At 38.9% G+C, this 16747-nt stretch overlaps 1 protein-coding gene across 2 annotated transcripts; it reads left to right on the top strand.

Moving 5' to 3' along the window:
* On the top strand, positions 1 to 5491 carry LOC122534784 (transketolase-like protein 2). 2 transcript variants are annotated; one of them, XM_043665754.1, is made up of 8 exons: positions 1 to 237; positions 2762 to 2907; positions 2987 to 3176; positions 3275 to 3509; positions 3593 to 3736; positions 3806 to 3979; positions 4056 to 4271; positions 4337 to 5491. In XM_043665754.1, the coding sequence occupies exons 1-8, from the start codon at positions 131 to 133 to the stop codon at positions 5006 to 5008; spliced, it is 1884 nt and encodes a 627-aa protein (XP_043521689.1). In that variant the 5' UTR covers positions 1 to 130; the 3' UTR covers positions 5009 to 5491. The 2 variants fall into 2 exon arrangements, with proteins under 2 accessions (XP_043521689.1, XP_043521690.1); XM_043665755.1 differs by lacking the exon at positions 1 to 237 and adding an exon at positions 1620 to 1822.
* The last annotated feature ends 11256 nt before the right edge of the window (positions 5492 to 16747 follow it).

The raw sequence follows: 16747 nt of genomic DNA, 5'->3' as shown, positions 1-16747 counted from the left end.
CGACTTAGATCGTGCTTGCGCGAATTCTACTTGTTGCTGGGAAATAGGTCTCGTGGTCAGCATTTTTTCCCGAAGTTTTCTCCGGAGATTGTTACAGTTTTAAGAAGTCGTCACGTCGTGCACGGGGAAAATGGCAAACTATCACAAACCGGAATCGAAAACCATTCAAGAGTTGAAAGACATTGCAACAAAATTGAGAATTCACTCGATCAGTGCCACACAAGCCAGTAAATCCGGGTATGTGTGTGATATACTTTATAATAGCGGTGTCATTAATAAATTGTTCGTCGAACGTCTCTCTTACAAATCAACGGAGATCGTTGTATCGTTGTTAGTTTTTTTGATCACCTTCTCGATCAAGCTTTAACAAAATTCGAACACTGGTAGAATCGCGCGCGAAGATTGTCCCGATAAAAATGGTACGAAAAGAGAGTGTTTGCTTTAGAATCAATTACGTTGTACAACGTACGTATGTATGTACAAGAGTTTGTATGTATGCATGTACGTAGTATGTACAAGAGTTTTCCCTAGAATTATGTACCTTTCAGCATCACATTAATTTATTTTCATATACTTGCCCGAGTTATCAGTGCATGTATTTAACGTCGTATCATTTTTTATATCGTATATCTTATTACATTGCGTTTCACGGTTCAAGGTAGTTCTATAATTTCATTTCGTATTCATGTTTAATACATAGAAATCGAATTGACGTCTAAGCAAAAAAAAACGTGAGGTGAGGTTTTATTTTTAACGAGTTTCGGTCAAAGTGGTATTAAAATATTATAGAAACTTTGCACATAAATCTAATAAATGTAAGAAAGGAACAGACTTACATACAAATACATATCGTGTTATTATTTCGTGTCAGTTGTAAATTACACTTTTATGTACAACAATAATTTGACGATGGGTTTGACGGAAATTATCGCGTGATTGACATTGTAAAAAGAATTTCAAAGCTTTAAAAAAGGTAGTCACGAAGATAGACATCGTACATGTTTACTTATACTTCTTTTTATACATGGCAATCGCATTAGCGACACGTGCACAATACCAAAATGCACGAAGCAGTTACGTAACGAACGTACGATAATGCTGAATAATCAAGAGTTGCATGTCATTTGAAATTTCTTATCCACAAGTAGAAATAGAAATAACTTTTCAATTGTCTATTGTTTGCTTCTTCGCGGCAACTACAACTTTCGTAACGGAATTCGTGCAACTTAAATTATTAAAACTTTCGTTCGCTACTTGTATTGAAATTCATATTATTATCAACATATCTTTTGGATAGTTACAAAATAATTTCCATTACGATTTTATTAAATTACAAAAAAAATTTTTTCATGTCTATAAAATAATTATTTCATTACGATATTTTGTTAAATTATGAAACAAATTTTTTCATACGTTATAATAATTTCATTTGGAGCAATAATAATGATTTATTGAAGAGACGATAAAACGTGCTCCGTTAGAAATAAGATGCTCTTGCTGTTCGTGTATTGTTCGTAGCGATAGATGAGTTCCAAAACTGGCTCATATCCACGAAACGTGAACGCGTTGATTTTGAAATCTACGATAGAGAGGAAGGTTTGGAGGAAAGTAGGGAGCTCCAGCGCGCAGTTACTCGTCTCGCGAACTATCGTACAATCGTGTCCCCTTAGTTGCTATCGAACGGTCACCGAGAGACAACTTCCGAAATTCCTTACGGTTCAAAGTTTAAAATGGTGCGTGACACGAACATGGAGAAACTCCAGGACCTTGCAACCAAGCTCCGCATTGAGAGTATTCAGGCAACTGAGGCATCGAAAAGCGGGTATGACGCGAGTGAAAAAACTTGCTCTCGAAAATTTTCACGTACCCTCGTCGAAATTAAAACGTATTTTCCACGCTTGTTACTTTCGTATTAAAACCTCGCTCTCGTCTCGTGTAGATTATCGACACGTTCTCTCTTAGTTATATTTCAACATTTTCTTCGTAATCTTTCCGGATACGATTAGATTTTAGCGTAAGAGAAGTAAATCGATGAATTGTCGTATTACGAAAATTTCGTGACGATTAATAATTTAATAATAATTATGCGACGCGACAGTCGCATAATTATACGTTAGAGCGTGTTCTTACGGCGAGGCGTGTATTAATTGTTTTATTTTATTTGAAAATGTTCGACGAAAAATCAGCGATTGTTGATTATCTGAATATTTACAAAAGTTTCTCATTTAGCATGCTGTTGGACAGTAATTGTACGGGCAAAATGAAACAAAATTATCAAATGAAATTGAAATTGAGAAAAATTCAGCAAATAATAAAGAACACAGAAGGATAGAAATATAAAAGATAATATATTAACTTATTAACTGTCGAAAAGTTTTATATTACTGCTAGTATTAGTCGTTATTCGATCAACGTAATTCGAGGAACTAAATTATCATCGTTGTTGATGAATTGATTTTAACACAAAAAATATAATAAGAAAAGGAGAGAAATTTATTATTAGCAATATAGTTAATGACCGTTGCTTTTTTTACAGATCGTGTTACATAATTACGATTTCGATATTCAACGATCGTATGATCGAGATTGATGACCTCTGTGACCTTCGAAGATAACACTTCACTACTATCTAACTTATTACAATATATGTTCTTAGAATTTTAATATTAGAATACTCGGTGTATTCACTTATTTAATTTTGTGCCCGTTTTCTTTTTAATATTATCATTTATTTATTTATTTTTTTCTTTTAAATATTTAGACATCCAACATCATGTTCTTCGATGGCGGAAATTATGTCTGTCTTATTTTTTCACACAATGCGTTACAAAGTGTCGGCACCACGTGATCCAAGCAATGATAGATTTGTGCTGAGCAAAGGTCATGCAGCACCTATTCTTTACGCAGGTAAATGCCTTATTTGCATTAATTGATTATTCCATGAAGTCAAGTTCCAAGGCATATAACACGATTCATATAATTACAGCATGGGCAGAAGCAGGACTTTTCCCAGCGACTGAATTGTTAAATTTAAGGAAAATTGACAGCGATTTAGAAGGACATCCCACTCCAAGGCTTAACTTTGTCGATGTGGGAACTGGTTCTTTGGGGCAAGGCCTTTCAGTTTCTGCTGGAATGGCTTACGTAGGAAAATACTTTGATAAGGCTAGCTATCGGTGTGTTATCGTTCAATATCTAATAATTATCTTTTACTATCTGTCTTAAATATTTCTGTTCGATATGTGGTAATAAACTTATGTTAATATTTATGTAGCGTGTACTGTCTGATTGGTGATGGAGAAGCAGCTGAAGGCTCAATATGGGAAGCACTTCACTTTGCTTCTTATTATAAGCTAGATAATCTTTGTGCTATCTTCGATATTAATCGTTTGGGACAAAGTGAACCGACATCTCTTCAGCACAATATGGAAATCTACCGCAAAAGACTTGAAGCTTTTGGTTTCAACGCACTGGTGGTTGATGGTCATGACGTAGAAGAGTTGGCCAAGGTCTGTATACGAGATAGAGAAATACATGTTGATAGAAATCAATTGCGAATAAAAGAAATTCAAAATAACATTTTATTTATTAGGCTTTCCACGAAGCGCAGAATACAAAAGGACAACCTACCGCTATTCTAGCAAAGACGTTTAAGGGAAAATACTTTCCCAATATCGAAGATCTTGAAAATTGGCACGGAAAGCCGCTTGGTAACAAAGCAAATGAAGTCATTCAAGTAAAGATTGCAATTCTTGCATAATACAAATAATTTTATATCTTGGATTAATAAATCGCTCGATTGCAGCATTTGACTAAAATGTTGAAAAATTCTGGTCCTTTGGGGTTGCATCCTCAAAAACCATTGGTCGACGATGCTCCGGCTGTAGATCTTAATAACGTTAAATTAGCATCACCTCCGAATTATAAACTGGGAGAACAAGTTGCTACCAGATTGGCTTATGGTACTGCTTTGGCTAAGGTTCGTATCCTTTTTTTTTCAGTTATACATTTTGTTATCACTTGTTAGCTACATCTTTTGTTACGTTTTAATCTAGCTGGCAAAGAACAACAATCGTGTCATTGCTCTAGACGGAGACACGAAGAATTCTACATATGCGGAGAAAATCAAAACGGTTGATCCAACTAGATTCATTGAATGCTTTATTGCCGAGCAGAATGTTGTAGGAGTGGCAATTGGTGCAACATGCAGGAACAGAACTGTCGCATTTGTATCTGCGTTTGCTACTTTCTTCACTCGTGCTTTTGATCAGGTAAGGCATGAAAATGCGAATGAGAAAAATGAGCATATCACTTGACGTCATTTTTAATTTAATAGATTCGTATGGGTGCTATTTCACAAACGAACGTTAATTTCGTTGGTTCTCATTGCGGTGTTTCGATTGGAGAGGACGGCCCTTCGCAAATGGGTCTGGAGGATATAGCCATGTTCCGTACAATTCCTGGCTCTACCGTTTTTTACCCATCCGATGCCGTTTCTACGGAACGTGCCATCGAATTAGCAGCAAATACAAAGGGTATTTGCTTCATACGCACGTCGCGTCCTGCCACGGCGGTTATATATAAAAACGAAGAACCTTTTGCCATCGGCAATGGCAAAGTGGTCAAATCTTCCCCGAAAGATCAAATTCTCGTAGTTGGGGCTGGCGTGACTCTGTACGAAGCACTTAAAGCTGCCGACGAATTATCTAAAGTGGGAGTAAACGTTCGAGTGATCGATCCGTTTACGGTTAAACCACTTGATGCTCAATTGATCGTAAAGAATGCTAAAGAAGTTGGAGGAAGAATCGTTACCGTGGAAGATCATTACCCGGAAGGTGGTCTAGGGGAAGCCGTTACTTCGGTAGTTGCCTTGGAAAGAAACATCGTTGTTAAGAAACTAGCTGTTACCGAAGTGCCACGTTCCGGCCCTTCAAACCTGTTGTTGGATAAATATGGAATTAGTGCAAGCAAAATCGTTGCTGCAGTCCAAGAAGTATTGAAATTGTAATCGTAAATATTAGATAAAGGTACCGGTATCGTTTGTTCTGATGTCAAACCAACTGCCATATCAAAATGTACGTGAAGCTACATTATATTTTTACAAATATCAAAGATACAGTGCATTCCGTTTTTGAGCATTTATTGTACGTACGAAAACGTACAAATTTCGCTCGTGTCAATGTACCAAGAAAAGTTTGCACAAAAAGGGTTAGCTTTTGTACATACATGTTTTAAGAGAAGAATATTATACTTGAGAATTGTGTCAATTTTTAATATCCAAAAAGTGTAATTTTATATGAAGATTTGATACGTATATGATAGATTAAGGGGCGTAGCTATTTTGGGAAAACTATTGTTCTATACACAAGCAAATAGATATTTATTTGCAGCAAGAATTTTTGATTCACTTTATCGATACCTACTACCTCAAACGCACAATCTTTCGATGTTAAATATTATATTAAATACAAATAAAAACTTTATGAGAACATGTCTTACATGTGTTTGTTCGTTCGTTGCAATCTGTACACGCAAATAAACGTAAAAATAACATTTGATACGTCTGAGTGGGAATATCGAACGAGAGAGGTAATTTAAAAAAATGGCGCGCAAATTACCGTGGAAGGAAGCTTCAACTAGAAGTGGAAAGATTCGGAAGTAGAAAAATCCCTAGACGATGATCTCGATTACAGTAAGAACGGAGATTGCGATTGGTCGAGAAACCGTGCAATGGTTATAGGGGGAAACGAATAAAGAGGAAAATAACAAACGAGAGGAGACAGCAGCGCCACAATTCCCCGTTAAACAAGAAACATCAACCATTGCCTATTCTCCGGTTGTATGTGAATTGCCGTTCGCTGTCCAAATATCCAGGCTAGTACGGTCAAGTTGCACGTGTGTGCGTGTGCGCGCTAGTGTCTCTCTCGCTCTTGATTATCGTTGTGTCGAGCACACGTAGCGAAAGAGTGCTGCGTGTACGTAGGTGTGCGGCAGCCACGTGTATACATGTGTTGGAGATATACGCGTGTGCGTTTCCCGTTCCGCGATTCGCGTATCCCGAAAAGATGGCCGCCATGAAAGCGTACGGTTGTGATGTTGACGTTGTTCGTAGCAAGGCCGCGTCACGTCCTCGAAAAGCGTGAAAAGAAGGTGATTATTCGAATGCTTCCGCGACCCTCGTGGTGCGCTCGTACGAGAACGCGACACAGCGAGAAGATATCCGAGAATTTGAAAGGCGAGCGTGGTATTCGCTGGAACCCTCTCGCAGTGTTTGACGAAAACGACGAGCCGAGGAGAGGCGAAAGAAGAGAGGGAGGACGAACGAGGAACGTGCCCAGCGAGAGGTTGAAGGGAATCGTATGTGACAGAGAGAGGAGCGGACGAGCAGCCTGCCGGAGAGCGGAAGTAAGAAGGAAGGAGAGAAGAAAAGTGGAAAAGCGCGTGGAGAATACGGGAGCAGGGTGATACACGGAAGTGAGTGTATGATAGCTGGAGAATCGCGGGTGGTGTGTGGTGTCGCAGGTGAAACAAATGCGTGCGCGTCATACGCGAACAAGCCTCTCTCTTGCCAACGATATTCCGATCAACCTGTTTCTCGCATTTCCTTCCGGCTACGTTTTATCTGTGACTCGAAACTTTGTGTCAACGAGGGACGGCCATATTAATCCGTAGCCCCCGCCGTCACACACATAGTATTCCAACAGTCTTAACGGTGGTTCTCGAGGTGGTGATCTCTAATTCTACGATATTCGCTACATTTTTAGTGCGTATCCCGTGTGTTGCGACCAATCCTTTCTTAAACCGTGTTGTGTCGTATCGTACCGTATTGTATCGTATCGTGTCATGTCGTGTCGTGTCGTGTAGTATCGTGTCGTGTCGTGTCGTGTAGTATCGTGTCGTGTCGTACCGTGCCGTGTCGTGCCGTGCCGTGCCGTGCCGTGCCGTGCTGTGCCGTGCCGTGCCGTGCCGTGCTGTGTAGTGTCGTGTTTTATCGTATCGTATCGTATCGTATCGTGTCGTGCCTTGCTTTGCTGTAGCGTACCGTATCGTACCGTACCGTATCGTATTTTATCGTACCGTACGTATCAAGTCTCGATTCCTTCACTACTTGGATATATACGTAAGATTTTCGCCGGGTGACGATCCTAGTACATGGACGGTTATACTAGTGCGTACGAGCAGTACAAACGATCATCGCTACGTGTGTCCTATGCCATCCGATGTTCATGTATCATTCCGAAACAACTTACCGGTTCTCCACCACCGTCTTGCCTACCCAGTTTGCCAGCAGTAGCACCTCCACCTTTCCTAAATTGTCTACTACTTGCAGAGTAAGTACATTCTGTCACTTCTCTATGTTTGTATTTTTATTTTTCTATGGAGAGAGAAAAAGTATGAGTGAAGAAGAGAGAGAGAGAGAGAGAGAGAGAGAGAGAGAAAGAGAGAGGAGAAAAAGAGAGACTAACATGTAATGAAAATATGCCTTTAATCCAAGTAAAAAAGAATAGTAGTCATTGTGATATCTATTTTGGTTAACATATGAAGGATCACTGTGTACATTCGAAGTGAATATCTCATAAAGTTGTCTATTTTCAAAGTCTGCATCGTAGAAGGTATCTACCAGTAATGTGCACATTTGACAATGATCAGATAATAAGTTTTTCCTTAAATTAGGATAGATCTTTGATAAAATAGTTTGATTTTAATCATGATTTTTGATGTTTGCTAGTTGATACATGTTATCATATAAGTTGAAACTTACAAAACTGCCACATTTCAAAGAATGATTCACTTGACCAAATAAATTAAAGCATTTTATTTAGACTTTCTTTTAATATTATCACTGTGAAATAATCAAGATAAGAAATAATCGAGTAGTCGTACCATAATAAGCAAAGATAGTGCTTCGGTTTAAAGACAGCTCAATGTTTTAACCTCTTTATTAACTTTAAAATGGTGCGTAATAAACTATTTTTACAATTGTATGTTTGGTAATGCATTACACACAAGTTCTGTTGCTCAAGTGACAAACAATAGAAGGAACAACATAACCTCATCTTCAAATGACAAGGAAAGCTGTTCAACTTAAATAGATATAATGATTTTATAAGCATTTATACAAGTAATTATATGATATTTGTTAAATATCACTAGAACAAAATGGTAAATACAAAGAGATAGAAACAAATATGTAACAAATTATTTTATTGATTATTGGTTTGATAATACATTACTCACAAATGTTATATGAAACAATAGACGGAAGCAATATACAACATAACCTCATCTTTAAATGACAGAAAAAGCTGTTCAACTTAAATGGACATGATAATTTTATGATTATTTAGGATTTGCACTTTTACAAGTAGTTGCATAATTACCAAATATTATTAGAATAAGATAGCAAATGCAAGGAGACAGACAAATGTGTTAGTGCATGTATGTAAAAAAGATGAGAATAAGGTTAAGATTGTACTGATAAGAAGATGTTAAAAATAAAATGGCGAATTACTTGAATATTATTACGAGTAACAAATGTGTTAGTGTATATACGCAGGAAAGACGAAAATAAGATTAAGATTATACTTGTAAGGAAAAGTTAAAAATAAAATGGCGAATTACTTTCCCTTTCTCGATGATATCGCGAGTGCGAATTAGAAGCAATATTGCACAGGAGGATATCAATTGATCGCATTCGTCGTGTGAGTAATTTTTAAGGCGAGAAGATGGTTTCGCGGTGATTAATCATTTCCTTCGTAGTAGTTCGCGGCCTATTTAACAGCGTGTTCCAGTGGCCTGTCGCTCGGCCTTTTTATACCGGTTTCAAAGGCGGTCGAGTGTACTTAGTATTTCGTAGCGAGGTATCGTTACGATGCTACCGTGCAAGATTTTTCCCACCGTTGTCAACGTTTCCCAAATTTTTTCTATTTTTCTTTTTTCTGTTTTTCGTTCTTCTTGAAGAATATGTATATATACGCATCGATTTGAAGTTTCACGCTTAAAAATTACTTTTGACTAGAAGGCATGTTTTCAAAATACTCGTACAGGCCTATGATAGATAGGATTGTTAAATAAACTCGGATTCTAGAATGGAACTTTTAGCTTGACTGAGAAACGAAAATAACCGTAAGAGAAGAAATTTCTATCACTTCAGAAGAGAGATTTGACTTCTCGCGGTTTGTTTTGAAAAATTCTGCCCTTCGTCGTAAAACATTTCCTATTTTCGATTTTCGTGATTCTGAAACGAACTTTGATGTTTTCCATCTGGGTTTGATTTTTCATTAAAAAATTCTTTTCGTATCTCTCTTATCTTTACATCTTCCCAACACGTTCGACCAATTAAAGACTCGAGTTTTCTCTGCCCGACTGGATTGAGTTAGTGGAGAACGAACTAATGTTTTGAAGGGACTCGTTGATGGACCCGGCAGTTGAAAACAATTGCTCGGTCTTTTGACCTTGCAAGATGAAATTTGAGGATACTACCACTAGTTGGAACGTGAATACACTAAAATTGCTCTGACAACGAATGTTGGAACAGCGGACTCGTATTTCCTATTTATAGGAAAGTAATTTTTTTGTTGTCTCGTCAAACATTTGTCCAAGGTCGTATGTTCTTTTATCTTTCTCTAGAAAGTCACCGTGAATAAGTTTCAAATGATTGACAATGCTGTTGGTGTTATTGATGAAATCACATATCCATTGAAAGCTTGATTTGTGAGAATTCAAAATCATGAATGCACACTCGCGACTGTGCTGAATAATAGATTCCGTGTAAATAAAATTCTCTGCAGTTCGTTTTGTCACAAACAGAGGCGCGTACGTGCCGTAATTCGCACGTTTCTTTTTCATTTATCGATTTTGTTGTTCGTTATTTTGGCTTGTACTCATTTTCATTTTTCTCTGTTCGGTTCGTTACACGGAAAGCATAGCAGTTTTTCCAACGGAGAAACGTAATTTGCTGGTCTTGCAACGCGTGTGGTATCGTTTGATCGTTGAAATTTCGTTGGAATTCGAGCTAGATATCGGTCGGTAATGTAAACACGTACATAGTTACCGGCAAGTAGCTACAGGTGAATTCGCAATTAGCCCCTCTCTTCTCTTTTCGTATTGAATAGCAATTGAACTATGACAGTTGCACAATATACCGAGTGAATCCGGTTAAAACGTTACAATTCACGAACTCGATCGCTTTCTGTAGCACTTTATCTTGTCTTGATATTTTTTTTCTGTTTTTTTTTTCTTTTTTTCTTTTTTGTGTTTACCATGCAACGATGCCCGTTAGCCGAATAGCCGTTGAGTGTTGTTCTCGCTTCGTGTCGATCAACTGATTAGAATCAAAAATTATTCGCGATTAACGCGTTATCGCGTTATCACGTTAATTTCTTTTGCAACGAAAATCGCTTCCAGTTTGGAATTTTTTAGTCGAGTGTCTGCGCCACTTGGAAACTAAAGAAGACCGAAATTAGAAAGTAAATAAGTAATCCTGGTTGGTACTGAGAGATAACAGTTTCAAGTGGCTCGTCTTTCACAGTTTACAACGATGATGTTTCGCGTTTGTAAAACGCTTGATTCTCGTCTGAACTCTCGTAGAGTTAGTGTAGATCTCACATAGTCAGAAGTGGAGGGCAAAGTCTCTTCTTGATCTAAATCCTTACAAATTTATTACGTGTTAAGATAAGTGTATCGCAGTCCCCAAGATCGATTGTCGTTATTCTATGCGCTAATTTATACACCTGTTAAAAAAAAATGAACACAATAAACAATCATGGCAAAAGAAAATTAACAAAAAAAAATTCCTGAGCTCGAGAACCTCCCACCTTAGGAGTTTTCTCGGGTTAAAGGGGTTAGTTGGATCGACTTAAAGGTAGCAATTGCTAATTGACCGTTCTACGTGGAATAGAAGAGAGAAAAGGAGAGAGAGAGGACGGTCGACTTTGTAGGCTTTATTCGGTGCATATATAGGTTGTTTTTCTTTCCGCACGTAAGAACGAGCACTGTCTCTCCGTCCGTTCTCGTCGACACTTTCCACGAGTGAAGTCCCTCGGAGAGTTCTCGAGCGTAGCTTCGCAACAATACCAACTACGTATAAGATTCGTCTTACAAGCGCTTGCACTTACACTCGAAACGTATCAAGGACGACGAAAGCACACGGAATCTCTCGCATTTCCCGTGGCCTGGTATATCAGAGTATCGACTCGGGCTCGGAAATGGTTCGATTCTTCCTCCGCTCGAAATTTCGTAAATTAACGCGTTTGAGTGCCGCGGCGGTGTCGAGTGAACTATTTCGCAATGCCATGTGTACCGGAAATGGTACGCGCGACGTCGAGTTCGGGACATGTGTGAAATACGTAAAATTACAGTGATTAATCGAAACGTATGATATTCGGACACGGAATGTTCAAACTGTTGATAAAAAAAAGGATCGTGCGACAGTAAATTTGGGCTCATCTTACAGCTTGAAGCCTCTGCTTTTCTAAAAAAGCATCGTTCATTTTATTCTAACAATAAGCTGCTCTAAGCGGGTGGATGATTGAAGATGCTTCTCTACTCAAAAGTGCTATAACTTGACGCAGTACGTAAGAACATTGAACAATTTTTTTCGCGAGTGAATCTAGAATGAATTTGAAAATTGAAACCTCTAGATATCCAGAAATTTGACGTATAATTTTTTTTTTTTTGCTATTTCATTGAACCTTGAATATTAGACGAAAATTGAAGAAATTTCATTTTTTCATCTGATGTTCGCTAAATTGGTGAAGAAAAAATCGTACAGAAAATCTTCAAATCCTTCGTGGGTTCAGTCACGGAAAAAAAATTTTTCACCGTTTTTACGTACAATTTATATAACATTTTTGGGAAGAAAAGTTCTATGATGGTGCTTCAAAACGGGCCTAAGTTTCTTATTGTATGACTCCTTTTTGCAAAGTTATATGTTTCAATATCTGGTGTTATTTAGTGAATATCAATCAGTAACGTCGGTTCCGAGAGTCTCGAATTTCTTTGTTATTACAGCAAATGCTGTGACCGGGAGACATACAACGAAACAAGAATAACTTTAGAAGTAATACAAATACAAAAATAACAGAGAGGTTAGAGGCAGGAACCTCGTTCGGCCTGCAAATTTACGGTACACGCCGGCACTCGAAACTGTTGACTCTCGAACGTTGTCACGGGACTATCGAGCACTTGAAATTCTGATGGATTTCAGCTGACGTCCCGACCGTGCAAATAACACGAAATACGTCGTAATTAACGAAGCAAGGAAGAAGAAATTGTGCTCGTGCGCAATTTCCAACAAACTTGAGAGCAGGTAGAGCTCGAGTTTTCTCGGGTGTCTCGGAGAATGGCGCGGACGAATACGAAAGAAAGTGCAATCAGGGGATAAACGTTCCGCAGGCAGTCCCGTTATTTCACATTCGTAATTCGTAAAGCGTGGAGGCGAGGAACAGCGGTGTGTCAGGCTAGTGCCCTCCCTTCCTCCCTCCTTCCTCCTCCTCCTCCCCCCTTCTCCCCATTCTCTCCCTCTACGAGGAGACAAGATACGGAAAGCTCTCCGAAAAGCACGCGATTTCGACACGAGGAAAATTCGCCTCGCCTCGACGCCGAGATAAACGGATTTACGATTCGACCGACACGGCGCGACACGACACGACGCGACGTGACGCGACGCGACGCGACAAGACGCGACTCAACACGAAAGCATCGTTGCTCCGTACGACGTAACCACTCGAGCTTACCTTCCCTTACTGATGTAGGCCGATTCCCTCACTCGAGGCCCCGGAAGAACAAGTCACCGATCGGTCGACGTTGCAAGGGTATAATTAAAAAGTTTTACCTCACAGTTTTACAGAACTTTTATTCGAGCTAGAGACTAGATTTCCTACTCTGGGACTTAGATGTAGAATGTTACAATAGTGGCTGTTATGCAGTTTGGACCGAAAGCGAACGTTTAAATGGGAAACTGTATTCCGCGAATTGTGTCGAATTTTCGGTATCAGGTTTCACTCGCTTTGTATCGTGCAAGTGTCATGTTCGTGCGACCTTCGGCATGTCGCACAGTAAGGTAGCATAGAATTAGTCCCAATTCCTAGAATTGGTGGGGATAGCGGTGGACGCTTAAGTGGGGACTTCGTTGAAATACTATACTATATGTTGCCTATGTAGATCATTTCTGTTGTCGTTCCAAGTCGTATTTTAATCCCCTGGTCTAGTATCTTAGGACAGCTCATGTATGACTAATTCTTAATCAACGTTGTAAGGGTATAATTTAACAATTATCCGATTTTCATCATAGGAAGGAATGAATAATAATGCCTTAACACGCTAATTTTTCTTCTATTCTATTTAGAGTTAAGTAGAAAATTTTCCAAAAGTGAAAAAAAACCAGTAAACCTTGAATTTCTGTACAGATGTGTAAAGAACATGACCCCTTGAAATGACGTCCAAAATTTTTTAAATTTTACGTACGAATTTATCTCTATCGAGGTCACAGACCATGGCCAAGATTCAATAATCGAAAGTCGAATAGTAAATGTTTATTGTTTATCACATTGTCAACGTGATACTTTCTTCTAGCAGCTTGAAATCCCGAGCAGTATATCGAAATTTAAAATATACATACTTAACGCAAAAAGAAATCGATATGATATTCAGTTGTGACAAAAGTGACCATTTCCCATTTTCCTTCAAATATTTACGACCTAGTAGAATGACCTAATACAACGCAACGCGTATTTCTCGCGTATTAGCGCGACTTACGAAATTACTTCGCTGTGTATCAGAGTGTCGCACGACCATCGGTTTCGAAATAAAAATAAACGATTTCTCGAATGGATCAGAAATGGTGTGCCGACGACGGTTTTGCCGAGTCAAAAGCTCGAAATGGGATTCGAGGATTCGAAAGGCGATGGACCGGTTGGGAACAGGAGGAGGGAAAAGATCGCTCGCGTTCGATTTACACGCGATTTTCGATCGTGGCGAAAGATCAACGCGCATCCGCGAGCTTTCGGTAAGTGGCTTTAAATCAGATTAGTCCAGTTGCTCGATGTGTAATTCCGTTCGATTTCGATTGCTTTGCTTCAGATTTAGATTATCTGGATAAAGCGGGGACGAACGTTTACCGTAGTCCGTGGTGCGACGGGGTGAAAGGGGTGTGGGAGTGGGAGTGGGAGTGGGAGGAAGGGGGACGCTGCGCGCGACGTGACGCCGCGCTATGCACTACACAGTACAGTTACACAGCGAAAGGCGACATGAAAATACGTCGCCGTCTGTCGTTCGCATGACCGCCAACCAGACTGCCACGTGACGCGTCTGAGCCATCCTCGCCGTGTGCTGCTGATGTTTTCTACAGAGGCTGCGACTGCGACTCTTGCACGCCCTTTTCATCCCCTTTTCTCTCACCTGGCGTCTCTTCTCCGTGGTTTTCCATCATTCATCGAATATTCCTTTTACGCGGATTTTCACGCAAATATTCTACGCGAAGTGAAATTTGTTTCCGTTTCCTGCCGATCCGATATTGTGCTGCGATCTCTTTCTTTTTCTACGATTTTGCTCGCGGGCTATTGGTACGTTTAGGTTAGTTTTTGGTTTCGAAATGAGTATATAGTAAAGAGCACAAGTGTACGAATGACGATTGTTGATATAACTTTTGTATAAAAAGATCCGCTAGGTCTCATTTTGACACATTCGCGACGATTTATAGTGCCTACGTTAAGAGTCGAGAAATCGGGATCGAACGTATATTCTGCGCTTTTTATTGTGCAAGTGTTTTTGTTTCACACGGTACCGTCGCACGGTAAGGTAGCGTAGGGTGAGATGGGTCCCAATTCTTGAAATTGGTAGGGAACAGTTGACCGGACAAAAATGCAGATGCTTATATAGACACTATTGTGAATGATAGAATTATCAAACTCTTCATCGCTTTTTATTATTCTGATATTCCTCCGTTTGAATTGCACCGCATCAGAAAACGCTTACGCGTAAACGTTATTTACAAAATTATTTCTTTCTCTGTAGTAAAATTCTCTTTTAAATGATTAACCTAATAACCTAATAAAAATTTTGTAATATATTGATAAATAACCTAATAAAAAAAAAAAACGAAAATACTGATAATTTTGATAAAAGAAACTGCTGATGAATAATCAGTTTCTTTTACCATACAAGTATTATTACGTTCATTTGCAGATTTAATACTATATTAACTATATTCATATTATTACAGTTTGGATAATTGCAATATTATTCTTCGCTTATTTATTGAATGTTTGTATATTTATTAGACAAATGAAAATTTCATTCAACCTCGCGGCTAGCAAAAGCCAATTTTGAAATGAGATAGAACTACCTTACCGGCTAGATAATTTGAAATGACGTAGAACTTTATCGGTCACGAATGTGTTGATACGTGAAACCTTCGCTTTGACAATTTTTTTGTAAAGATGATTTTACATCAAATAGCGAGTGAGAAAAGAGAATATGCCGTATCTTTTTTTATTTTAAAAGAAAAAAGAACAAACTCAGGCTTAGTTCGAAGCTTCAAAATGAGAGCAATTGAAAGAAAAATCGTTATGCAATCATTTTTTTCAAAGTTACGTAAATTTAAATCGTCGACAATTTTTTACCCCGCCGTCATTGGCTACAGTTCTGCACCTCACTGTGTGTAGATCCTCACGACCGACAGGATTGAAACAGTCCGCATCGCCTAATAGCGCCTCATCATGTCTTGCCTCGCTTTTTATTCTCCTCTCATTTTCTCCTCTGTATCGCTGCTCCTTTTCACGCTTCCCCTTTCGAACTGTGCATCGAACTGGGATACGTGCCAATTGGAACTTGGAAGTTGTAACCATGAAGGAGAAAAGGGAGGGAAAAATTGGAATAGAAAGGGACGAAGCAAGAATCAAAGTGTTCGGTGAAAAGAAACTGGCGCGGGAGAGCCGAGCCTCTGACGATTATCGTCAGAGGGGAGGGGCGGAGGGAGGAGGGGGATGGTAGGGTTTTCGAGCGAATTTTACGCATTCCTCTTTTCATTGCAAATGTTGGGATTAGGCGAGAGAGAACGAAGCGTTAATAGAGTAGACGGTAGTTGGAAACAACGACTGGCGTAGTCTGACGCGGATGGTGGTAGTTGCCTCTCTCTCCGTTCACATTCGAAACACGGTTAATTCGGGGTAATAATCGTAACGATCGAAACTGGCTGGAACTCGACGAAGAAACAGTGAAACAGTGAATTGGAGGCAACGAAGAAGCGGGAGAGGCTTCGCTTAATATTCATTTTTAAACAGATCGTTTTAATTTTGAAAATTGTTCGATGATTTTGCTTGCGAGCTTCCTTCTGCTCCATCGCAAGTCAGTTGGGAGAGACAAATCTGTGACAGTCAGAGAAAATTATGTTTGAAAGTCCGTCGGTCTATTTTCCGTTTAGTTTTTTCCAGACATTTACCATCGATAGCATTATTTCGTCGTAAATTCCAGCTATTTCTCAGCTATGGTATTTCTCAATTGTTTCTATCAAAATCAAATAACAAATAAAGATCCTGACGAATAGTAAATAATTTACTTCACGAAATAACAAATAAACCATTTAATTGGAAATAAATTAATTTAATGCTTGATAATATAATTTCGTTATTTTACAAATAGATTGTTTCTGAAATAACTTATTTAAAAAGTAATTTACAAAATAATGTTAGTTGAAAATTTTTCAAAACACTTCTGGTGGGGACGCTGGAGCGAATGAACCTCCAGA

This window comes from Frieseomelitta varia, unplaced genomic scaffold (genome assembly GCF_011392965.1).
Source record: "Frieseomelitta varia isolate USP_RPSP 00005682 unplaced genomic scaffold, Fvar_1.2 scaffold_64, whole genome shotgun sequence".
NCBI lineage: Eukaryota > Metazoa > Arthropoda > Insecta > Hymenoptera > Apidae > Frieseomelitta > Frieseomelitta varia.
This window is presented reverse-complemented; position numbering and strand designations above follow the sequence as displayed.